Genomic DNA, 27590 nt, shown 5'->3' on the forward strand with positions numbered 1-27590 from the left:
CACTATGATATAGACTGATGACAAAGGAAACTTAATTTTTCTTAGCTGCGTGATGGAAACAATCGTGTTTATTGCAACATTGAGACTTATTTTTTTTGGGAGAAGGTGAGCAAGGGTTCATGGTCTGGTATGACTACACATCCAGTAGTGTGGATGATGGGGTTATTCTAATAAGTCCTTTCCTTCCTCTTTTCTAAGCAGGTTAAATGATCGGTAACAGAAATCTGATTTATCATCTATTGAATAGTGCATTTGCATTTACTGTACTAAACCAGACGAAAGGTATATACTATGGTGTATGGATATTATTCAAAAGAGTATCCAATTCTTCAAAAATATTCATTGATGGGTAAAGTATTAAATGCTACTAATTGTTGAATTTGTGCCAGAACCATTCTTGAGTTGAAATATACTGAAAATACTAAGATAACTAACATAAAACCATGTGAGAATTATGTAATTAAAAGTTGAAAAAAAAAGGGAAAAGGGGTTACTGATAACTATAACTTGACAAAACCACTAGTAATTGTGTTATTCTCATATGTAAGTGAACGCATTCCATTTTGTTTTAATAAGAAAGTATATGAAATGAAGCAGACTACACATCAGATTTGAATAACTGCAGGAATGTTTACTAGCCCAACACAAGTAGAAAATGTTAAATCAGAATATTGTAATAAAATCTTTACTGTGTACAAACCTAAAGTTCCTTGCTATACTGAACAATGTAAGGAAGATTTTTAAAAAACTAGATGCTTATTTATGTACAATGTATTTTTACAATGAGGCATTTGATTATACAGTGCTAGTAATTAGTTCCAATAGTGAGTGTTCCAAATAGTGATACAGATCATATAGTTCAGACATATTAGGAATGTTAGTTACTACCATGATATTTGGGTTTGATGTTATTTTCTTGGTACCAGATGATCTTTATTACCTATGAGGAAAGTATGCTTACAGATTATTGCCAATTAATTCAGAAGATATTTCCTTTTTAGGCAAACTGATACTACAATTTTATATTATAACTCATAATAATTTGTGATAAGTTATTTTGCAGGATGCCAGACATTTTACAAGAGATATTGATCCAGTGAATAAAAATAAATTTCCCTGATTGATACTTCAGTGAGACATCATGTTGGTACAACCTTTGCTAACATCCTTACGTATGATAATTGGGGATATTTGGATAATCAACATAAAAATTATTGAACTGGACAAATTTATTGACAATGATACTGGATTTTATATGATAAGACATTCATATATGTTGGACATTTATTAAAAATATTCTGGAATGAACTGTTACTACAACACCACCCATAATTGATTGCTTAATTGTACAGACTGGAGGATATTGTCGAGCTTTTTATGCAAATAGTAAAATTCACTGTTGAAGTTATTTGACCACTGATACTACAGATGAAGAAGCCATTATTACCAATTACATAAATGAGGCTTATACTATAAAAGAAGAATTTCTATGAATACATTATGATAAAGACTCTAAAGTGATTTATGATGATCATGATTAGATACTAATTTTTGATTTTCAGGTTTAGAAATGTTTTTTAACATATTTTATGTACAGACAAAGTTTATTCTTGAAATCTTAATCCTGATTTTTATTTTGTAGTTGGCCTATGCTGTATTCAGATGGCTACTTTAAAAAAATGAATGAAAACATACAAGAAATGGAGATGAGATACAGCACATGTAATTAATATGCTTATCTAAGGGTGGAGCTGTCAAAGACTATTTACATAATTCCATATTTACATATGCTTTATGCTGTATAATGAAGCAGTTCATGAGATTCAATAGGGCATTTGCACGTCCATTTTGTTTCTCTGTCCAAACTCACATTTAAATGGAAATTAGTGTGTGTCTTTAAGGTCGCTCCCAAGGAAAACTGTTTATCTAACAGAGTGTACAAGAGCTTGTCCATTTATGTATAATTGTGTTCAAGAAAATAAGACCAGAGATACCCCAAGCAATGAGTATCTCATAAAGGAATCTACTTTCTATTTTGATTGCCAAGGAGGAGCTAGCAAGAACAAGCTTTGTCTATCTGATATTGTCAGTGGGTGTACAGGGGAGGGGAATTATCTGAATATTGTAATAGGGTGTAAATACTGTGGGACAATGTCCATGGGTGTTGATTGCTGCATTAACCCTGGGGAATACATTATTCTCCAAGTTAAGGGCTTGATCTATTTATTTAATTAATTAATAAAATAACAAATGTTTAAGTATACTGGATTGGAGTCTATATTACTTATTATGGAACAACACCTGGTAAAAGGTAATTTTAAACACCTCCTAATGGTATATCACATTGAGGATGTTTTTACTTTAGGATTTTGCACGGAAGCTTGTTTGCACAATTATGGTCTGCACTGTCACTTTATCAAAGAAAGGATATTTTATTCTTTGCATATTTTATGAACTGCACTATTTAAAGCACTTTATTATTCAAAATGGCCACAAGTGATCTTGAAGGTGATTTTTCATCATTTTTACTTCAGTGTGATAATTACGAGACCCTGAGTTTTTCTGATCAAGATGCTGAACAAATTTTACACAAGGAATCCACAACAACTGAAGAACCTGTTGAATCAAATCTTGAGAGTTTCAGAGATCTTTTTAAATTAAAGAAAAGGGAATTAGATTTTCTTTTGCATGCCAGAAACCTATCGGATTATCATCATTCCAAACAAATCCCATGTGGATTTCCGGATACATAACATACCTACCATCGGGTGTTATAATGTGCTATTCTGTAAAAGATGGGTGTCTATATTAAATAAATGTTCTATGGACCCTATTCTACTAGTAGTGGAGGAATCCACCAGAGAATTAAAAAGCACAAGGGATAAAATAATACAATTAGAAAAAGAGGTTCTGACTAACCTATCCTCTGATATGGACACTGATTGGATAACTAAACTTGCTAAACAAGTGGAACAATACAAGACAGACCTCCTGAAATATATAAAAAAACAAATTAAAGAAAGTGCAAGCAGATTATGCACAACACAGTGTACATCTGGTTGGGCAATAGCAGTAGTACACAAAGAGGTGGCCCCCCTAATCAAATGAGAAGGCGCCCCTTTAGAGTACACTTTATCAGTACTTCTGCAAGTGAATCCAAAGATAATCAGTTCACTGCAGCTTCATCAACTGGATCAGCTGATGCCCGCCCTAAACAACCCACTATACCTTTAGGGGTCAGCACTCTGACTGGAGGAGCAGCCCAAGGAGCCACTACACCAGCAGAGGAGGGCAGAATAAAAGGCAAAGTAATAAAGCAGATGTCAAAACTCAGGAGAACCTGATCTTTAATCTGTCTTCAGCCACCCTTTCAGCAGCAGAACAAAAGGTTTTATGCAAGGGTCTACCTTTTGTCCCTACTAATAAAGTCAACCCCCTTAGATGGAAGGTTGACATGTTTAAATTACACAAATCTCTCAAACTGAAGGAACATTTTGCCAAAATCCTGGCCATGGAAGCCAAGAATTCATTACCTGCTAAGGTACAGAAACTGGGTACCAAGTCCTGTTTTGATCCCTTGTCTAACAACGCATAATTGAAAACTTTTCATAGACTTTTAGAAGATACCGGTAAACTACATCATGGTCCCTTTCATCATAATCTCCCCTTGGAAGAACGACAGGCTTTTGTGTCACTTGGCAAATGTCAGGCTATAATCATCCGTGCATCTGATGAAGGGGGTTCCATTATAATACAAGATACAGATAAATATATAGCTGAATGTGTTTGCCTACTCAGTGACTCTGATACCTATGAACAGTTAGATACTGATCCATCTGTAAGGTATAAAAATGAGTTAGATTTGATTCTTCAGCAGGCAGAATTTGATGGCCTTTTATCAGCTGAATTGTTGACAAAATTATCGGTTGGGTACCCCATTGTACCTCTGTTTTATATTTTGCCGAAGGTACACAAGGATGCACAGAACCCACCAGGTGGACCCATTATCTCTGCCTGGGGGTCTCTATGCAAACCGGTAGCTATTTACCTAGATGTATGTTTGCAGCCATGTGTGAAAAACACCTTTTCATACTTGAAAGACTCTAATATGCTTCTATTAAAATTAAATGAGTTGGAAAGTTTACCGGCAATTATAAAATTGAGATAATATTTATTTTATAAGAACAATAAATTCCGTATGGAGTTGATTACATCAATTTATAAAATCACAGAAATAGCTGAAAATCCAACACGTTTTGTCCCTAAAGCGGGACTTCATCAGGGGTACATCTTAAAAATGAATGAGTGTACATAAGTGAGGGGTACAAAAAACATCTTTATTGCATTCAGATTTTGTACTTACAGAGCTTAAATGGGAACATTTGCCATACATACCATCATGTGACTGAATCTACAGTCCTATTGTTAACCACAGAGGAACCACGGCACAGCAATCAGCTATTGGGAGACGTGGTGAATAGGCACAATTAACTTTTAAATACACAGATAAGATGTGCTTAAACCCAATATTGCCTATGAAAAGACATAGTATATGTAAATAATCCCTCCATTATCTGATGAGGTTAAATTAAATATGGCAGCAGTCCTCCTCTATTAGCATACTAACCTAATAATACTCCATTAACTGGCAATAATTAAATGCAGGTGATATCTAAATAAACTCATTAGGATAATAAATGTTAATTAATCACATATAGAAATTCTAAAGAAGAATAAAAATCATATCCTAAGGCTAATTGATTAACGCTATAGATGGTATCTCAAGAAGACGCTATTCTTAACCGAACAAGTACTAATCGGTATTAGCAAATATGTAGATAAAATAGCAAAGGCTATATGATAAAAATAGATAGATGATTCCTATACATATTCACATATCATAAGTAACAAACTCATGCTTAAATTTACACTTAGTTTCCACCAAAGCTCCTATAATAACACATAATACATATCAGGTGTTAAGAAAAAAATATAATACATAAAAACAATCTAACATAATACATCTAACTGCCGTTGGTCTTAAAATTAGATCAAAATAATAAATCACTCATAATGTGGACATAACATTATACCTCCTATCTACAAAAATAAACAACCATAATAAGACTAGCTGTATCCTAAGTAGGGAGTCTCAAGGTAAAACATCAAGATGGTATAAATTTAACTTACATATCACTCCTTCAGGACACTGCTATTAGCTCAACATGCTGCAAGTGAAGTCAGCTATTGAGATGTTGGCCTTATATACCTCTTTCTCAGGAAATGATGTCATCCAGCCTTTGAGAGATTTATACACCATATGGGTTTAATATTTAAACCCATGCTAATTTAAGGGCATCCATACATAGGGTCAAACAGAACTCTCTATATAGAAGGGCTCCAAAAGAGCTTAACAGGGACATCATGATAAAGATAATTACTGTATAACCCAGAATGCCCTGGGAAATGTCCACACCTAAAAACAAATTGTGAGGTGTACAAACCACCTCCGTTGACCGCACAAACTGACTTCCGCATTCCACCTCATGGAACGCAACTCGGAAGTTGCCAGATTCATCCGGCTGGTGTGCAATAGCACACGTGCCAGCTGAATGGCACGAAGCGCCACCCTGGGTGGTCAACTCCCCGGCAACCACCTTCCGGCTCACAAGACATGGGCCAGAAGCGGACTGATCTTCTAGCTGCCTAGCAACCCGGGGCCTGCGCTCCACCAACTGGAATGCAGAACATGGAAATCAGCATACAGCGTTGATGGATTGCTACAAAAAGGAGATACAATTAGCACATATGGATAAACTCTAAGGGAAAGTTAACCCTTAATAATAACTAAATACATAATGTGATATTGATCCTATCTTAATATATAAAGATATTAAATAGGGTCAAAAAAGTAATAATAGTGCTTTCCTTATCATGAAGTGAAATTAATTAGAATAGATGTACCCCAATAAAAAGAATGGGGTATAACACTTGCATACAGACATATTAATATTGTTTATAGAGCACGTGATTTAGAATATACCTATAAAAATAGCTTTTAGACATAAAAAAAATAATAAGTGACATAACTAGTGAAGTGCATAAACATATAAGAGACTCCCTATCTAGAATCTCAGCCTTACAAAAAACCATAAAAATAAATTGTAAACCCATAGAGACTTAATTTCAATAGGAAGCAACCTTCCTAAACTCCCAATATTATCATACAAAAATCTCGAATGTATTAGCGATATACATCCTCAATACTGGCCCCCATCAGATATTCAAAAAGGACACAATATTGATATTTTCATTAAGGCCTTTGGGGACAAGGGTGTCTAATGAATAAATCCAAAAAGATTCTCTCCTAGATAATGCCAATTCCCTATTGCCACCCATTGGATCAAATTTAATTTGTTCTAAAGCTGTGAATGTGAGGTTTCTAGTGTCAGACTCATGCACCTCCTGGAAGTGTCTTGATAGACTGTGAGTACAGATTTTGTTTTTAATATGTCTAAGATGTTCTTGAATACGGATTTTCAGGCATCTTTTCATTTTTCCTACATAAATTTTATTACATCCACATGTGATCTTATAAACATCAAAATCTGTATCACAAGTAATTTTTTCTTTGATCTCATACTTTTTACCCTTATCATCTACCCAATGGAAAGGTAAGTTATCCTTATGCTTACAACAGATGCACTTTCTACAAGGAAAGCAGCCCGTTTTAAATGACAAAAATCCATGATTAGTTTGAGTAAATAGTTGATTATTCTTAGATCTAAGTTTACTCGGTGCTAAAATATTTTTCATGCTTATGGCTTTTTTAAACACAAGTTTAGGTTTTTGTGACAAAGTCTGGCCTAAAATAGGGTCCTTCAATAAGATATTCCAATGTCTATCTAAAATATTTCTTATTGACTTATTCTCTCTATTAAATTGTGTTAGAAATGGTTGATGTTTAGAAAACCTGTCATCAGGGACCTTAATCCTTTCTTTTAGAAGATCATCTCTATTTAAATTTGAAGCTCTAATGGCTGCACTTTCAACTTCATCTTCCCTATAACCTCTTTCAACAAATCTATCCATTAACATTTTTGATTGGAATTGAAACTGAGCTGTATTGTTACAATTTTTTCTTAATCTTAAAAACTGCATAAGGCACATTCTTAATCCAAGCAGGAAAGTGACAACTAGAAGCTGGAATAAATCTATTTGCATTGACATCTTTAAAATGTTTTTTTGTACTAACTGTTAAGTCTGACTCACTTTCTAATACTAAATCCAAAAACTCAATACAATTATTATTTGTGTAAACGTAGAAACCAGGTTAAAATTGTTATCATTAATATATGTTATAAATTGGTCAAAACTATCTAAATCTCCATCCCAGATAAATATAATATCGTCAATATAACAACAAAATACTATAATATTGTTTTCTTCAAACTCAGAGTTGTAAATAAATTGATCCTCCCACTGTCCCATTAGTAAATTGGCATAAGACAGTGCCACTTTTGTACCCATAGTGGGACCTTGTCTTTGTAAAATAAACTTGTTTTCAAAAACGAAAAAATTATGCTCTAAGACGAATTTGATACCTTCTAAAATAAATTCTCTTTCTGCAATGTCCATACTTGAGGAACAGGAGAGTGTTTTTGTAAACTGCCTCTAACCCTTTAGAGTGTGGGATAGAAGAATAAAGTGCCTGCAAATCTATCGTCAACCACTTATAAGTGGGTGACCATTTAAAATCCTTTAGAAGTCTTAAAAGGGAAGTAGAGTCTTTAAGAAAAAATTTCAAGTTCCTTACATAAAGCTGTAGTTTTAGATCTAAATAATTTGAAAGATTACAAGTTAGGGATTGAACCCCTGAAATTATAGGGTGCCCAGGGGGAGTCTCCTTATTCTTATAAACCTTGGGAATATTATAAAACAATGATACCCTAGGGTTTTTAATATAAATATAGTGAAATTCTTCCATGCAAATGAGGCCCTTTTTACTTGCCTCATTAAGTAGTTTAAGCAAATCATCTTGAAATTGATCTGTTGGATTGACCTCCAATCTTTCATAGATATTACAATCATTGAGTATGTTATAGGCTTCCTTTAGATAGAGTTCCCGGTCCTGTAGAACAACCACCACCCCCCTTATCAGCAATCTTGATTATCAAACTATCGTCTTTCTTAAGTTGTTTAATTGCTTGTTGTTCACAAGGATTTAAATTGCCATAAATTGCCATAAAGGTAAAGAAGCTAACAGTTTATTATTAGGTCTATAGTCAAATTTGGGGACCAGATTTTTCTAGAAGTGTCTTTGAACCGTTAGATTACGCTCAAATTTATTAAGGTCACACCCCTAATATATATATATATATATATATATATATATACAGTCAGGTGCATAAATATTGGGACATTGACAGAATTTTCATATTTTGGCCTCTAGTCACCACCACAATGGCTTTGAAATGAAACAAACAAGATGTGCTTTAACTGTAGACTTTCAGATTTAATATGAGGGTACTGTAATTACATCCAAATCAGGTGAACGGTGTAGGAATTACAACGGTTTCTATATGTGCCTCCCACTTTTTAAGGGGCCAAAAGTAATGGGACTATCAACTCAAAAGCTATTTCATGGACAGGTGTGGGCTATTCCCTCATTATTTCTTTATCAATTAAGCAGGTAAAAGGTCTGGAGTTGATTCTAGGTGTGACATTTGCATTTGGAATCAGTTGCTGTCGACTCTCAATATAAGATCCAAAGAGCTGTCACTATCAGTGAAGCAAGCCATCATTAGGCTGAAAAAATCAAAACAAACCCATCAGAGAGATAGCAAAAACATTAGGTGTGGCCAAATCAACTGTTTGGAACATTCTTAAAAAGAAAGAACGTACCGGAGAGCTCAGCAACACCAAAAGACCCGGTAGACCACAGAAAACAACTGTGGTGGATGACAGAACAATTATTTCCCTGGTGAAGAAAAACCCCTTCACAACAGTTGGCCAAATCAAGAACACTCTCCAGGAGGTAGGTGTATATGTGTCAAAGTCAACAATCAAGAGAAGACTTCACAAGAGTGAATATAGAGGGTTCACCAAAAGATGTAAACCATTGGTGAGCCTCAAAAACAGGAGGACCAGATTAGAGTTTGCCAAACAACATCTAAAAAAACCATCACAGTTCTGGAAGAACATCCTATGGACAGATGAGACAAAGATCAACTTGTACCAGAGTGATAGGAAGAGAAGAGTATGGAGAAGGAAAGGAACTGCTCATGATCCAAAACATACGACCTCATCAGTGAAGCATGGTGGTGGTAGTGTCATGGCGTGGGCATGTATGGCTGCCAATGGAAACTGGTTCCGTTGTATTTATTGATGATTGACTGCTGACAAAAGCAGCAGAATGAATTCTGAAGTGTTTCAGGCAATATTATATGCTCATATTCAGTCAAATGCTTCAGAACTCATTGGACAGCGCCTCACAGTGCAGATGGACAATGACCCGAAGCATACTGCAAAAGCAACCAAAGAGTTTTTTAAGGCTAAAAAGTGGAATGTTATGCAATGGCCAAGTCAATCCCCTGACCTGAATCCGATTGAGCATGCATTTCACTTGATGAAGACAAAACTGAAGGGAAAATGCCCCAAGAACAAGCAGGAACTGAAGACATTTGCAGTAGAAGCCTGGCAGAGCATCACCAGGGATGAAACCCAGCGTCTGGTGATGTCTATGCGTTCCAGACTTCAGGCTGTAATTGCCTGCAAAGGATTTGCAACAAAGTATTAAAAAGTGAAAGTTAGATTTAGGATTGTTTAGTTTGTCCCATTACTTCTGGCCCCTTAAAAAGTGGGAGGCACATATAGAAACCATTGTAATTCCTACACCGTTCACCTGATTTGGATGTAATTACCCTCAAATTAAATCTGAAAGTCTGCAGTTAAAGCTCATCTTGTTTGTTTCATTTCAAAGCCATTGTGATGGTGAATAGAGGCCAAAATATGAAAATTCTGACAATGTCCCAATATTTATGCACCTGACTGTATATATATATATATATATGAGCAAGGTAGTGTAAGTGGCGCACTAAGCTTAAATACCAGAAGATTATTTAAAAGCAAACAGAAACACAAACAAATGTAACATCAAAAACACTCCCTCGTAAGGTGGCTACCAATCCTTCCTAGATATGGTCTATTCAGAGAAGCCATTGGAAAAAATTGTCTGTAGAAAAGTGAAAGAGTGATCCCTTCTGTGTACCAATCTTAAGTTAAGATCTCTGTGGCAGATCTTTCAACAAGTGTCCACACAGTCTTGATTATCCAAAGGTATCTTCATATACCAGTCCCACGATGTTTATCTAAAAAAAAAGTGAAAAACAAATAGAAACATAGTGTAACCTGATAAAAAATATATATACAGTGTATTCCCATGTAGCAGTGTTCTCATGCAACAGAAAGGTGATTGACAGAAACAATAAATAACTGTGTAAGAAGAACTCCACTTATGCTATTAATAGATGTATTAAAAAGCACCAGCACCCATTTATAAAAAAAAGCCTCGTACCAGCTGTATTCTTTCTATGGGTCAGCATAAATGAGATCTTTCCATACAGGTTTCCATTAAGCTCCAAATCATAGAACCATACGTATATGCCACGTAGAAACAGAAAGAGAGAAATTAAGCCTCCACTAGTGTAGTACATTTTAAAAACACATACACTTTAATTAAAGACACAAAAAATACACGTACAATGTAAAAGTAAACAGTAAGCTTATCCATCCAAACATAATGGAGGTATATTAGGAGGTCCAATTCTCCGTCTCAACGTGTTTCATCCCTCTGGGTCTCTGGGGACTTCTTCAGGAGTTGAATTAGCAATGAGGATAGTCCAGTGTGACCCATGTATTTATACCCATATCTATGAGATTCATTATCCATTCCAGGTGATCGTCAGTGGTCGCGAGCGCGATTCTCGCAAGCACGGGAGTTCTAAGTTCCCACGTGAATACGATAAGCATAGTGCAGTCTTGCACTTTGCAGACCATGAATATGGCTTCACCTTTCTATATTATATTGTGTCCGAGGCGTCACCTTAGCCTCTAGTGTGACTCTTTTCTCAGGCACTCATCATATCTTAGATGATGTGAAGCCGGCGGCCATATTTGTGTAGATCATGGAGGCTGGCATTTTTGATAAGTTCAAAATAAATATAGGATTATTGCTGGGCAGCGCTATTCCGGAATGGACAAGAATTTACATACGGAATAAGACAATTATACAGTTTGTGTCCAAAAGACACAAAAGTGCCTAATGCCAGTATTAATAAATATATAAAAATAGGACTAGTGTAATTAATAAAACATATAGTGAACCCAGGTTATTTCATAAAGGTAAATAAACAATAAAGATAAATACTTATGTTGTTTCATAAAAATAGTATAAATATATACATAAAATTACAAAATCAATAAGAAGGACCCAGGATAATAGAAATTAATAAAAAAATATTTTCTAAAATGTTGCTAAAAGAATCATTAAAAACAAGTTAGAAGGACCGATTAATAATGGGGAATGCACAGATGCTAAAAAGATAAATGAAAGGAACATATGCAGTATATTTCAGATAAAGGGAACAATTTCATAGCCTTCATTTAGGCCATTTGGAGCGAGCATATCCAGCATGTATATCCAGTACATTTCACGTCTGGCCAATGCATTGTCAAGATCTCTGCCCCTTTTTCCCAATTTCACATGTTCAGTACCTTTAAAGCTAAAATGGTTCACATCAGAATCATGACACATATTAAAATGCCTGGGTATTGAGTGATTCTCCAACTTATTGTGAATACTTCTTACATGTTACTGAATTCGTAATCTCAAAGGTCTTTTTGTCTTTCCTACATACCCAAAACCACAGGAACATTCAATCATATAAACTACATACGTGGTGGAACAATTAATGATTTCTTTGATCTTATATTCTTCACCTTTTTTACTACGAAAGAGTTTATTCTCTCGACTATAGAACTTGCAGATACAATTGTTACATTTATGAAACCCTTTCGGTTTTACTAACCAACCTGATTCGTTCATACTGGGAACAGTACTGAGCATGCTAGGGGCTAGTATTTCTTTCAAGTTCCTAGCTTTCTTAAAAACTATTTTTGGCTTTGGTGGTAATGTAGTATTCAGGACTTCGTCCATTTGTAGAACATTCCAATGTTTGAGAAATTAGGCTTTTATTTTTATTTCTCCTTGACTGAATGTAGTGATGAAACAAAAATTCTCTTTGTTGTTTTGTGTGTTTTAATTCTTATAAATTAGAAGGTCTGATCTCTCTGTGGAATCAGTTTTGATTAGAGCCTGCTGGACAAGATCTTGAGGATAACCCCTTTCTATGAATCTGGATGCATATATATCCAATTGATCTTTGCATGATTCTTGATTGCTACAGTTCCTTTTAATCCTACAGAACTGTGAATAGGGAATGTTGGTTTTCCAACCTTTCTGGTAACCACTTTTATAGTGTAAGTAACTATTTTTGTTGAACTTTTTGATGTAATTTTTGGTCTCTATTACATTATTCTGGGCCACTAATACTAGGTCCAAATAGTTTATTTCTTCACTGTCAAATTTATAAGTGAAAGTGAGGTTGTATGTATTATTACTAATATGTAAGATAAAATTCTCAAAAACTTCTTTATGACCTTTCCAAACAATTAGGATATCATCTATGTATCTTTGATACAGTATTATGTGTTCCAGAAAAGGGCTATTTTTGTATATATTTTCATTCTCCCAACTTCCCATGTGCAAATTCACAAAGCTAGGTGCAAAAACTGTCCCCATTGTGGTACCACATGTTTGCAGATAAAACTCTTCTAAAAATCTAAAATAGTTATGCTTTAAAATGAATTCCATCAACTGACCAATAAAATTCCTATGATTTTCCTCTAAGTCTGGATCCAATCTCATAAATTCCCGACTAGATTCTATACCTTTGGTATGTATAAGGTATATAAGGATTGTACATCAATTGTAACCCAGCTAATATCATCCTGCCAAATAAAACCTTCTAATTTTTATAAAATAGCTGTCATATATTTTACATATGATTTCAAACTCTTAACATTTTATTCAAAAAGATTTCAATATATTCTGATATATGGGTTGTAGCAGAATTAATGCCGGCAATAATTGGTCTGCCTTGTGGTTTCTCGAGGGTCTTATGTATATTTGTCAGGAAATAGAAAATTGGAATGTTCGGATTATTAATAATAAGATACTGAAATTCATCTTTACTTAGAATACTGTTTCTGAGTCCTTCTAAAAGTAAATCTCTGAGATCTGATATAAATTCGGGAGTGGGGTCTTTCCTAAGAGTTCTATATCAATTTTTGTCATTCAATAATCTCAGTGCTTCTAACTCGTAATCAGCACGGTTCATGGCTTCAAGTCCACCCCACTATGTTAGCAGGTTTTATAACTATGGATAAATCTTGTCTCAGCTGTTTAAGAGCCTGTTTTTCAAAATTCATGAGATTGTCTCTTATTTTTGGACATACCAAGTCCTTACATATATCCTTCTTAACTAGCTTATAGAACATTTCTATTTGGCTACTTTTAGATTCCAAGGGGTAGAATTTGGATGGCAATTTTAAACCAGATTTGTTAATTGTAGGTTCATAAGTATTTATCTTTATTGTTTATTTACCTTTATGAAATAACCTGGGTTCACTATATGTTTTATTAATTACACTAGTCCTGCTTTTATATATTTATTAATACTGGCATTAGTCAATTTTGTGTCTTTTGAACACTAACTGTACAATCGTTTTATTCCGTATGTAAATTCTTGTCCATTCTGGAATAGCGCTGCCCAGCAATAATCCTATATTTATTTTGAACTTATCAAAAATGGCAGCCTCCATGATCTACACAAATATGGCCACCGGCTTCACATCATCTAAGATATGAGTGCCTGAGAAAAGAGTCACACTAGAGGCTAAAGTGACGCCTCAGACACAATTTAATATAGAAAGGTGAAGCCATATTCATGGTCTGCAAAGTGCAAGACTGCACTATGCTTATCGTATTCACGTGGGAACTTAGAACTCCCGCGCATGCGTGAATCGCGCTCACGACCGTTGACAATCACCTGGAATGGATCATGAATCTCATAGATATGGGTATAAATATATGGGTCACACTGGACTATCCCCATCGCTAATTCAACTCCTGAAGAAGTCCCCAGAGACCCAGAGGGACGAAACGCGTTGAGACAGAGAATTGGACCTCATGATATACCTCCATTACGTTTGGATAGATAAGCTTACTGTTTACTTTAACATTGTACAAGTCTTTTTTGTGTCTTTAATTAAAGTGTATGTGTTTTTAAAAAGTACTACACTATTGGAGGCTTGTTTTCTCTCTTTCTGTTTCTACATGGCATATACGTATGGTTCTATGAATTGGAGCTTAATGGAAACCTGTATGGAAAGATCTCATTTATGCTGACCCATAGAAAGAATACAGCTGGTATGAGGCTTTTTTTATAAATGGGTGCTGGTGCTTTTTAATACATCTATTAATAGCATGAGTGGAGTGCTTCTTACACAGTTATTTATTATTTTTGTCAATCACCTTTCTGTTGCATGAGAACACTGCTAAATGTCTATACACTGTATATATATTTTTATCAGGTTACACTATGTTTCTGTTTGTTTTTCACTTTTTTTTAGATAAACATCGTGGGACTGGTATATGAAGATACCTTGGGATAATCAAGACTGTGTGGACACTTGTTGAAAGATCTGCCACAGAGATCCTAACTTAAGATTGGTACACTGTAGGCATTGCTCTGTCACACACACACATATATATATATATATAAAGAATTTTATGAAATATAATTGTATGGAATATGACTGTATGAAATATGACAGCATCTTTGTACATCGGTAAAAGGGATATATTATCATGCATCGTGTTTTGAGGTTCTAATTTATTGCATTAAAAATATAGGCTTTGGTCTAGTATTCATCACTGATAGCATGTGCAATCAAGCCTTTCTGTGACCAGGAGGGAAAGCCCCTAAAATGTATACTCTTCACCTTTGAATCTTTTTTAAATATTATCCTGCAAAATTAAATCTTGTCTATTGCATATGGGATAAATATGCTATCTCACATTCAGAAAAAAACACCCATGTAGTTGTATTGTACAACTTTGACTTATAGTGGAGCTAGGACACCCCACTACTACCACCATCTTTTCTAAATTGTCCACACATTTTAAATAGGATGTAGTTAGCATCCTGGCGGTTGAAATTCCAGCGTTCAAAATACTGGTGCCAGAATCCAGACAGCAGTCGGAATCCCGGCGCCAAGCTGCATCCCAATGGTAAGTATTACAGTTAGGGGGAGGGTTAGGGTTAGGCTGTGTGGGAGAGGGTTAGGCTGCAGGGGGGTTAGGTTTAGGCTGTGGGGGGGAAGGTTAGGGTTAGGCTGCAGGGAGGGAAGGTTAGGGGGAGGGTTAGGCACTAAGGGGAGAGTTAGGGTTAAGTTGTGGGGGAGAGGGTTAGGGTTAGGCACTAGGGGAGGTAAGGTTTAGGCTGCAGGGGGGTTAGGGTTAGGCTGCAGGGGAGGGTTAGTGTACTTACCTAGTTTGGTCGGGATTTTGACTGTCGGCATACCGCTGTCAGATTGTGACTGCGGGAATCCAGACCGCCGGGATCCCTTATCCAACCCTTTTAAATCCCTACCCCTCTGCTGTATTACATGGTTTACCAGGTGCCAAATTACAGCTTCTCAGTGGATTTACTTCTATCTTTAAATGAGCCCCTGTGTGTGTATCATACTTGCCAACTCTCCTGGAAGGTCCAGAAGAGTCACAAATTTGGAGCTGCTCTCTTGGCCTAACAATAGAGTTGGCCAGTCTCCCGGTGCCGTCCACTCCCTGACTAAAGTGGCTGGCCAGGTGGTTTGATGACACAATTTGAAAATTGTGATAAATAGCGACTTTGAACAGTAGGACGAGGTGTCATAATGCTGTGTAGCCCCAAACCTGGCAGTAACATGCCACAAATTGTGGCTTTAAACAGCTGGAGACAGGGCCAGAATGATGAGAATGCAGGGGCCTTGCCCATTGCCCCCTGGAGGGGTTTGATGAAAGTAGGTAAGTATGGTGGATATGCACATGGCAAATAAATCAAGGGGTGAGAGCTAGGGCAGAAGTTAATTGAAAATGCTGACAGAGAAATATGTTGAGGGTACACAAAGCAATGAATTGTAGCAGAGGGTGCTGAGGGAGAAAAAAGTGATGGTGGTGGGGAGAAATTAATGATGGCTGATGGTGAGAAATATAGTGATCAGAGGGCGGTGGAGGTAAGAGGATCTGAAGGTGCTGGTCAAAAATAATTTGAGGGTAATGAGAGAAAATGAATTGAAGAAGAGGGTGCTGGGAAGAAATTGGGACGGTGGAGGGGGAGAACTGAAGTGAGTGAGAGGGTGGTAAGAAATTAATTTACTTGAATGGCATGAATTGAGCTGATGGAATTAATTGACTGCAGTGTGCTCTGCATTATTTCTGCTCTGCATCTGGCAAAACGTTATTAGGGCATCTCTCTAACATTTAGCACCCCATACTGTATGCATGGAAAAATAGCTTTCTTAAAAATATACTTTATTCAAAGTCTCGTCATAACCATAAATAAGTAATTGAATTTACAAATACATTACTATATTAACACAAATATTTGCAAGGAAGAATATGAAATAGGATTGAGTTCAGGTCATGCAAAGATTATACTTTGTTGGTGTCATTTCACTAGGATCAGAGCAGCTACTGTAGTCGTTCTTCAAGTCTAGGTGCACGCAGACAGCAGAAGATGGGAAGGGGCAGGACTAAAATAGCATACAGCCAATCACTGCATTATAACATATTATAGTATCTTGACACAAACTGCTTCATCTCCAGATGTAGGAAAGTTTGAAGCATGATGGGCTTGGGCAACATGTAGCAAATCTATGCATTCAGTGTTACTGTAACATCAATAGTGCTTTTGGCTCTTGTCAAAGTGCTGAAGAATTATTGTGGTGTTAATGGAACTTCTACATAGAACAAAATTAAAACAACCAAATTATTCTAGACTTGTATAATTGTAATGACTGTACTGAAACATGGAGAAGTCCTCACTGTAAACATTCACAAGTTGTGTAAGCAGATTCGGAGGAATGGAGTCCAGATAGCTTCTGCTTATTTCATAATTTGTACGTGCATCACTAGAATGATGCTTCATGCTGGGGTAAGTCAGATTTATGGGGGCCCCAATGAGCTTCAAAACAAAATCTGCATCCTGTTTTATTGTTTCATACTTGCCGATAACGTCATAATGGATATTGCATGGATCACAGAGGTTATACATTGGTCTCCAATGAGGATCTCTATAGTGCGGCTTTTTTGTAACAATGAAGCGAGCAAACTCTTCGAAAGTAATTTGTTCTGTGGAGTTGCTATTCTTTCTAACAGCTTTTTTAATTGACTGTGCAATCGTTTTACTATAGTATGTGTCATCTTCATGGAGGAACTTGTCTCTGTAGGCCGAAACTACCCTCTGTAAAGGATCTCGAGTGAACATGACTTTGGTATAATTTGCAAGAAGCTGTCTCTGCATAGAACGAGGGTACGAGCTTAACTTCATTAGTAAACTAGAGGTATGAACCTGGTAATGCTTAAGCTCAGTTACTGTGAGCCCTAAAGATTTGTTTAATAGAAGTATTACTCTCTTCCAGTTGGAGCAGCCCACTTTTGGCACCTCACAATATATGAATTTGTGGCTGTGTTCCACGTACAACTGAGCAGCGACTCTACTGTCCAGTGAAAAGTCAGACTTGGTGAGATTGTTTCTTTCACAAAAAGACTTCACAATAGACTTTCGGTGTTCTCGAGCAACTTCGTTTTGAAAACTGGCTGCAAAATAAAGATATTCATTGTCAGTAATGTAACTAAACATAAACATAGACATACTGTACTGTACTTATTTTAAAACATGTATTATTTTCTTCTATTTATATGTCACCAAGTGTCCACCGAGCCTTACAGAGAAAATTAAAATTTTACTGTACGTACAAACAGGGCAATGTACAATGTACAGTACAGATGGTACAAGGGGAAAAATCAATCAGTGAGATTTTAAAACAATTTCTGTAAGAGCCAATAAGTAACAGCACCGCTCAATGACCTGTAGCTCCAGGAATGGCTGACAGAAGCTTCTCTTATTTTTTCATCCAAACATAACGGCATCTCTTGATGGAATTATGTTTATAGTCTTACCTGCTGTAGCAGAGTGCCTGTAATCTAAACGCATTGTTAAGCTTCTGACCAGTGCCCTAACTAGGGGTGTGTGACCGGAGCCACCACTCAGAGAGCAGAGGTCAGTGGCCGGCACCATCGCCACCCCACAGCCTTTGTTTCTGGCTAGCAGGGTGCCTAGAATGGTACCCTCCAGCAAGGATATGTACTGTGGTGCCGGTGAAGCATCTTTTAAATGCTCCTGGCAGGCACCCTGCAGTCTGTGCCGCTGATTTGAACATCCTCAATGTGTAGCTTTAGGTGAGTTCAGGCACCTGTTTTCGTGGTTTTGTAATGGATGTATTATTTTGAAATTTTAATTTATTATTCTCAGATTTGTATTTAATGTAACCACATGCCTTATATAAGGTTGTTTTAAGTTAATAGGAGCAATGCTATTACAGATCATATCAATGGCAAATGTACAATAGTAGCCTTTCCATTATATGCTCAACTGTGATAATGGATAATTAATCCAGGAGCAGATACAAATTATATGCATATAGTTTTTAACTATATGTTTACATGAATGTGTTTGTATATATAATATACCTATATTATAAGGAAATGTATACATATGGTTTCATACTACTGCATAATGATTAACAATCAAATATTTGAAAGTCTTGTGAAAGGAAGTTGCAAATTGGAGGTAATTTAGCAAGGATCGCAATTGCAAAGCTGCACGCAGGCTATAGATATATGATGTATGCACGCAGGCAGCTTTGTAATTACGTCCTTGCTATTATACAAATGCAGCAGAAGATGTATGACATCCCCTGCTGCATTTGCGATCCCAGCACTGTGACGGAGGTCACAGACTGGGATCACCATCGCGACCATCGGTGGTCAAAGGCCGCAATAGTGGACGGCACCGGGCCACCAGCCAGCTGAGTAACCCTCAGCTTAGAATTGCAGAAAGCGGGTTTTAGGATGGTGCACTGATGTAGATATATACATACAGAAACCGGCATATAGGAAAACAGCGGGGAGAGAATTCACATCATATCCGGTGGTGCATCCGAGAGTTAAATTAACATCAAAATTCAAACATAAAAAGAAAACTCTTGTTGCTGGGGCTTAACTTAACTTTTAATAATATGAAACTTGACTCACAAAACACAGAAAGAATAATAGTGGCACAATAATAGGTTAATTTCATGATAACCCTTAATGACACTCAAGCTGTATAGTTGCCTGATCACAATTACATATTCAGCCTCACATCAAATGTTTCCAAACTCCTCCTATAAATAGCTTCACTTAAATGTATCAATTTTCCTTGTATAAAAGTAGTTGGAAAGGAGCTTACATATAGTGCAAAATCTGGTGTCTACTTTTGGTCTTTTTGTCAATGGACCTTGGACGACCAAAGAGAGGGCCAATTTGATTGTGCAGTAATATGTAAAAAGTCCTGCATCTGCTTTTGGCTGGGGTCCGGATGGCTGTGAGGGTCCCAGGCAGTGAGAGTACAGAGGAAAGGTAAGGAGGCAAAAAGCGTGGGAGAGAGTAATATCTGCACTTAAAACTTCAGCACAAATTTTAGGATCAAATCATATCACATTTTATGGTCATAACGACTCAATGGGCGGGATGCATAACGCATCTCACTCGTGATGCAATGCATTCCGCCGGTCATTGCATGTATGCCGGCGTTGGTAACGCCGGTATGCATGATGATCCCCGCAACGGACCTCTCTGTCGGTAAGAGCAGCCCTTTGCGGTTGAGAGTTCCAGATCTATGACCCAAAAGCCCCTCCGGCGTCCTTCTGTGCATGCGCGGAAGGGTGTGCATTCGGCAGGGGGGGGGCTGCTGGGAGGGATCCGGTTGGATCCCTTTATCAGCTTCTACCTATAGAAGCTCATAGGCTTCTATAGGTAAAGCCATCAGGTTACCCACCGCAGCCAAGTCCCGGAGTGGGGATTGGTGCATATGAAAAGAGCGGTCAAACCTGCAATCTGGATCTTTCGGCTACATTCTCTTTACCCCAGCGGCCTCAATGAGAACATTGATTTTGAATCTTTTGCTTGAGGACTTATAGTCAGCTTATTTTCCTAGTGATCAATAGATGTATAGGATGAATAATTTTGTTCTCATATTTTTGAAATTAGGATCCTTTGTCCCATTATATTAAAAAAAAATAATAATTATATTTTTTTGGTGGTTATGTAAAGGTAACTCCAAATGTGCCTTATGGTCCTATTAATACATGTACAGTATGTTTATTGGGGATTTGCCCCATATAAGTGAGTTAATATATACGCCTAGAATTATGGAGCTTTCTTGGACTGAGAGGTATCTAAGTTGTTAACTAGAGATACAGATATATTATAACTTCCTTGTCTGATTTTGGAACATTTTTAATACACTTTTATAACTTGTGATTTGCATAATTTTGCTGTATTAAGTGTCTTTATATAACAGGATTTATCCAATACTAATATTATAATAGCAACAGAAGATATTTACATCATTATAGGCTCGAACTAATACAAGATAGGGAGTTTGAAGCTTATGAAGAGTGTTTCGTTAGTATAATTATAGTCTTTAATGAACACAAATAATGTTAACAGTAATTATGCAATAAATGTGGTCACTATCATAAAATCTAAATATAATGTTAAGGATTATATATAATTAGGGGTGTATACTTGGTCTAGAAGTGAGTTTATTTTCTTATTAATTTGTCACACATCCGCAACATAGCTGAGGTGCGTTATTGATATCGGTGTACAATAGGAGTATCAAACTTCGCAAAATAGGTGAAAAAACAATTAGTTACAGAAAAATAGAGATTCATTTTGAATAATATAGATTGTGAGCCTTAGTGTGCCCATTTATAAGTGTGGACTTTGAGTAATCATCATTTATATATTTCTTTATCTCTTTCTGTATGAAGAAAAATATTAGAACAATATTCCTCATCCTTTCTCGTAAATAATGGTGGAAACACAGATAAGTTTTGAGTTACTTATGATGTATGAACATTTCTGAATCCCCTGTGGTGTAGAGGTAAGATAGAGTGATGGATGTACCTAGTCAAGGGTTCGATTCCCGGATGGGAAATTTATTAAACTTAAAATTTATTTTTCTTAAGCCATGAGATACTTAATGATATGCAATTATATCTGACTCTCCTGTAGTGTAGAGTAAGATAGAGTGGTAGATATGTTTAGAGTCAGGAGTTCGATTTCCAGATGGGAAATTGATTAATTCCAGTATGTAATATTGACATAGATAGTAAGGGTTTTATTATAGCAGTTAGATGTTTCCCGATTTCTATGCATATGTTTTATATATGTATTTGTTTATTTATATATTTTTTATATATGTAAAGCATATTGAGCTATACATTTTTTAATGCTATAGGAATTATATAGACAAAACGTCTTGAGTATTGTCCCATGTATTTTGGATGCATATAGTGATTAGGAACAACAGGTGTCACTCACCTGATAGAACTAATAATTAAGAATGGTTGCTCCAATCACTGCCCTTTGATGTTGATATATAAGAACAGTAAGTTCTAACTATCATTACTCTTTGATAAAGCTCTCATATGCTAGAGTGAAACACATCAGAGGACCCCCATATTGGCAGCACTTTGATCTGTGACGGAGACACCGGAATGTCTTGCTAATACAAACCTTGCAGAGGAGGCACAGCAAGTGCACACAATAACACCACGGTGTATGCAGTGGACCCGGTGGATGTATGCGGCCGAATCATGCTGGAACACACAGGAGCTAAACAAGACTGCTGGAGCAGAGCTGCCCCAATTAGGCTACTTTCCAGAGCAACTGCGCTGACCAGGTATATCCAGTGCGGTCAAAGCTTGTGACACCAATTAAGCTATTCACTTATCACCATTACGGTCTTATACCTTTTGGGACAGTTAGACCATATATGACTTTTACGGAACATCTCTCACGGATTTTCCTATTGATTTGATATACTCTCAGGTGGAGCACTATTAATTCATTGATGAACAGTACAGTATGTGCTATTTCTATTAGGTGTTCTTATGGGACATTATTATAAAATGTATTGAATTTTACACTATATAGATCACTTTATTTTGATCTATGAATTATAGTCGAATATTCCTAATATTATACAAGGAAGTGTATTGTTGTATATTTGTATTTTATTTTTATATGTGATTATTATTATTATTTTTATTAGTATTATTATTATTATTATTATTATTATTATTATTATTATTATTATTATTATTATTATTAGGAAACCTGACTGCTATATAATTTTCTGCCATTTCACAACTTGGTTCTAATAAATTAGCACAGTCCTATTTGTATTTATTCACTTGACTGCATTTTTACCCTTGATGCATCTCGCCCAATTTGCATTGAATTACCATCGCTTTAGTCCCATGAAAAACATTCTACCAAAAAGGATTTTGTGCAGATTATCAGTGTTTGCACAAAATGGACAGTTGTATTAAAGAAGAGCCCCGTCTGCAAACACCCCAACATCTACTGATAGCTCTCTTACCAGGTGGTATGAAGGGTTAATGAGAGTGCCAGAAAAGATGTGTGCTACACCAGGGCGCATAGTCAATGCATTTCCAGTAAACGCAGCAGCAAGATGGCGCATGGGATGCAAAGGCATATTTGTGCATGGCTATAAGCAGTGGTCAAAGTGGAAATTTAGAAGTGGCATATGGTAAATGCTGTTTTTACTTGGAGAAAATGCAAAATAACACACACGAGAGTATAAAAACAATGTATGAGAGCGAGAAATATGATTACAACATAATGAGTACATCAAGAGGTTTACTGTACAGTGCAAAGCCATTTAAGTAATAATTTCTGTTTACAAGAGACATTTATTGGACACTGGGGATTTAAACACATCAGATACATCCACATGCTGACACATAGTAGTATTAGGATTCTCTCATTCATGTACACCAGGAAATCTTACATACACTGGCACTATTGTATACCGCCCAACATTATAGATCCTGGAAGAGGGATAACTTGCGTGCCAATGGCGTGCGCTCCCAAAAGGGGGCGTAAAGGTATCTTGGCCTCGCCCCCCATTCCATCACTCTGGCGGCGTCCCCAGCTCTCCCGGAGATGCTGGGCTGTCCCCAGAGACTCTCCACACACATTCTAGATGCCATGCTGAGCAGCAGCGTGTGCTTCTCTACTTTCACCACACACCGCGGGACATTGAAGCCCGCGGCTCAGAAATACATGGGCCGGTCAGCTCCATTCCTGTCAGTGGCAGCACCAGCAACCTCTTTCCCCGACTCAGCTCACACTGCTCCTCTGCTTGAATGATGTTGGGGGGGAACAAAAACACTGATTCTCCCCCTGGATCTGCCCCAGGCTGAGAGGTGCATCAATACTTTTTTTTTCATGTTTTGTTTTTGTAGTGGGTGAGATCACACCTCCACAATGAGGCCATGCCCCTTATAGTACCCTGGCCCTGCACCTCTCTCCGCCTCTGCTGCTGCGTCCGAGGGCATAGCTATCGGATCACTTGCGTGGACATCGGGCATCTGAGTAACCTTCACTTGAGAGTGATTTTGCCAATGGGGGTCCACGCACATCTCTTCTTTGCATATCCGAGCAGTGCTCAACTTCCAAATCATTATCATGTTTAGGTTCGGATTCAGTTTTGATTTTGGATTGCTTTAAAATTGATAAAAATAGCTAAAATCATGTAACTTGGACCTGTTTTTGTTCCTATAGTGTTATTAACACCAATAACATTAATTTCCAGTCATTTCCAGACAGTTTTGACCACCTCACAGCACCTGAAATCAAATCTAAAATACACAAGATCTGGTTTTTAGATCCGAGCATAGCCGTAATTATTGTTGTGTGACCGGTGCTCCCGAAGAGAGTGCAGGCCTCTGTGGGCAGCACCGTCACTAGCAGGGAGCCCTACCCACATGGAGGTGCCAGTCTTGCACTTGCCAGTCAAGGGCTAGATTTCACTAAACCAATGGAACCCTATGCTCACTGGTTTATAGTTAATTAGACAAAACCATTATGCCACTGGGGCTAGTTGAGTGACTCAGGGGACATGCTGTTTTGCTTTTAGCTTTACATTAAATGTGTGCAAAAGTCCAATTGGACAGTACTGGTACTACAAGGTCAAAATTTTATTTTGGGAGTTACATACGCAAAATCATAATGCATGAATGGCACAATCACCCAACAAAAGTGAAGCCAGCTGTTCTTTTATGCTTGCTACATCTGATAGAAAATAAGCAAGAGGCAGATATACCAAGCACCAACCCTGAAAATGTGCTAAATATAGATTCCTTAGCTGCCAACTAGCAGCAACCTGTGAAGATTGCCAACTCCAAGGGAACAGTTCTTATGTAAATAGTAAAGTTATTGAGAAAGATGTGCTATATGTAGAAACGCGTTGAAGTTACAGGTGCTATTTCTAGTGCTTTGTCTTGTGTCCACCATAGCGAATGTGCCTGGGAACACAATTTTTCAAGAACTGAGGATGGCCATTGCATTTGGATGTTCTCTTTGGCCCTCCAACATTTACCACTACTACAGTCGTATTACCTCTGGATGGCCCACTTGGCTTAACTCACTGTGGATACTTTTTGATCACCAGCCAAGTCATGGCTTGTTTGAATACCCACTGGAGTCCTGTCCTTTCTCCCAGACTTCCATAACACCCGGCACGCTTGTACAGCTAACGGATATTCATAATATGTACCTCGGGGTGATTCTTCTATTGAGGTCCGAAGTCAATGAGTATCATTGAGGATAACTGCTGCTTTACTATTTACATAAAAACAAGGTTTATACACATCGGACTCTATATTTATGAAGTCTGTTACAATTTGACTATTCGCTATGGAGGAATAATCTCTATGTATTTTTGCAACCTTCCTACTTGCCCCACTTGCTATTTATTTATTTTATATCACCGATTTTAACCAATTTGTTATTATTAAAGAGACCCAATAAAAGTTATATTTTAATAACCAATTCTCCTGTGCACCGCAAAGAACAAATCCTTTTTCCTTTTCTGCATCCTACACAGATAGGTGACAGCAGTGCCTTCACCCACAACTCACACTAATGTCACTGTGTGTTTATTGTGCTTTATCATTGGAAATCCAAAGCTATTGTTCCCTGGAATCAGAACAGAACAGCATTCCACAGAAACAAATGTATTTTTCTGATGTCTTTTGTATATGTTTTTGTATATGTTACATGGAGGGATAATGTTGTAATCTACTCTTAATTATACTATTAAAGTTATGTCTTAAATACAATGTAAATGAACTAGCAAAGAGTGTCCCCACAAAGGAATCACTCTCCTCTTTCTGCCCTAGCAGAAAACCTAACGTCTATAATTGATGTACATTTTTGATTCCGGGGTGCATCACCAACACATAAGATTGTTTTTGATGCATTTATATAAAAATATCACTTTCTCTATATTGTTGGTATCTTATGAATTTCTTATATATTATACTGGAATCCTGTGTGGAGATTCCCTTCCCCTCTCACCAACTTTAAACATCACACAGCCCAGCTGCACTGAACTGAAGCATTGAACACACCTGTACCTGTAGAGCAGATTTGTACCATTATTTAGAGCAGACAAAGAGAAACAACTGTACTTTTCCAAACACACATAAGGAAGAGAATTATCTTTTTATGTTGATGAAGCTTGTCTTAAGTTTTGACAAGTCAATTTTTTTGTAACAAATGCTACAATATGGTCTCACCACTGTTATAATGGACATTTTTCCTTCTTACTGTTAAGCGCTTGCACTTTTTATTGAGTTAATACATGACTACTTGACAGTACTACAGACAGGGGTGGGCTAGGCCAGGTGGCCTGGGCCAGACCCCTCTTCAGTGGTTAGGACTGCCACACTGTCGGCTATGTAGCGGTTGATGTAGCCACAGGCCAAATATGCTCCAACTGACTTAGTGCCAGCCATGCCACTCACTGACCACCATCTAGCTGCAGAACTAAGTCACAGCCACCACAGCTGCCTGCCAGTACTCCAGCTCCATGAATAAGTGCCCAACTCCTGCAAACAATGCTGACATGGTATAATATTGTCACTATTAGCAGAGTACCGGTTGGGTTATGGGGGATGCAGAGCTTATTAGCAGGAGACTACTTGGCCCATAACCTACTGTATTAGTATAACTGTGTAACAGTACAGTGCACAGCAGCAATGCTAGATGTAGTAGTCCCCAGACAGTAGCGCCTGTCAGAGGATAGACCTCTCACTGAGCCCCAACATATCCTAGAGACAACCTGCTCAGTATACCTGAGGATGGAGGCTGCACCAGAGAACTCCTCATCCAACACCATCCCCCTCCCTTGCTCAAGACTGCCTCTCATCACACGACATAATGTGAGCATCATACACAATGACATCTCACCTGTAATCAGAAAATGGAAGATTATGCAAACATAACAATATTTAATAATTGAAATATCTTCCTGTCCACATTCCTACAAGAAAACATTTTGAGCTTGAAAATGACTTGCGGTCAAAATTTAACTGGATACATAAGATAAAGCATCCTCTATAAGTTCCTCGATAAAGAGGTATTTAATAGTAATGTTGATGGGCCTCTCTGAACTAGTAATGTTTTAAATTACACTTAGTCCCAAAAGTAAGTTGTGCAACTGCAAGTTTCTTCTTTCCTATTTCTTCCATTGCAGTTGGGTACACAACACTTGATTCCTTCATGCTGTTTTTTACATTTGTTTTGAATTTCAGGACCCATAGTAGACTTCCACTCTTGCCAATCACAATTTGGTTTAGGTTCTGGGGTGCATAATGAATGAGTCCAGCAAACTTCTCACTACTTTCTTGGAGATTTCCCCTTGATGCTCCTCGTGGAACTCCTGTTCCTAGAATGACTGAGTACATTTGTTGTCTCACTTTCTAACATGCTTTCAGCTGCAGGCATATCCAGCAACACATGTCTCTGTAGCTGTATGATTCTCTGGTTGACATTAGCTAAAGTAGTCTCATGAAACAAAACGTCCTGTGATAGTATGAGCTTCCTGTTGTTAGGGTCCCATAGATGGTAGCTTTTTCTGTGTTTACAGTATCCCAACTCAAAGGAATTATGATCAAGTTTTTTGCATTTTCTCTTTAGGTATGTGAGCATAATAACGATTCCTAATTAAAACCTCTATGCAATCCTGTCTATACCTTCTAAAATCCTGCCTATACTTTCT

At 37.1% G+C, this 27590-nt stretch overlaps 1 protein-coding gene across 1 annotated transcript; it reads right to left on the reverse strand.

The window, feature by feature from the left end:
• Window positions 1-4891: 4891 nt before the first annotated feature.
• Window positions 4892-27276, reverse strand: LOC148525063 (carbohydrate sulfotransferase 11-like). The gene is made up of 6 exons (XM_088471188.1): window positions 27003-27276; window positions 26665-26779; window positions 17183-18018; window positions 7712-7788; window positions 5531-5735; window positions 4892-4950 (listed from the first exon to the last, which is right to left on the reverse strand). The coding sequence occupies exons 1-6, from the start codon at window positions 27274-27276 to the stop codon at window positions 4892-4894; spliced, it is 1566 nt and encodes a 521-aa protein (XP_088327314.1).
• Window positions 27277-27590: the final 314 nt, after the last annotated feature.

Source organism: Taudactylus pleione, unplaced genomic scaffold (assembly GCF_031769625.1).
Source record: "Taudactylus pleione unplaced genomic scaffold, aTauple2 ptg000113l, whole genome shotgun sequence".
Lineage (NCBI taxonomy): Eukaryota > Metazoa > Chordata > Amphibia > Anura > Myobatrachidae > Taudactylus > Taudactylus pleione.

What these genes read in the sequence shown, in the direction of transcription:
- LOC148525063 (XM_088471188.1), bottom strand. Translation starts at nt 27,276, where the DNA reads ATGTACTCAGTCATTCTAGGAACAGGAGTTCCACGAGGAGCATCAAGG. An exon ending in GGTGCAGCCTCCATCCTCAG is followed by an intron (nt 18,019 to 26,664) that starts GTATACTGAGCA and finishes GTTTATGTTTAG; the next exon opens with TTACATTACTGACAATGAAT. An exon ending in GGTTGACGATAGATTTGCAG is followed by an intron (nt 5,736 to 7,711) that starts GCACTTTATTCT and finishes TCTGCATTCCAG; the next exon opens with TTGGTGGAGCGCAGGCCCCG.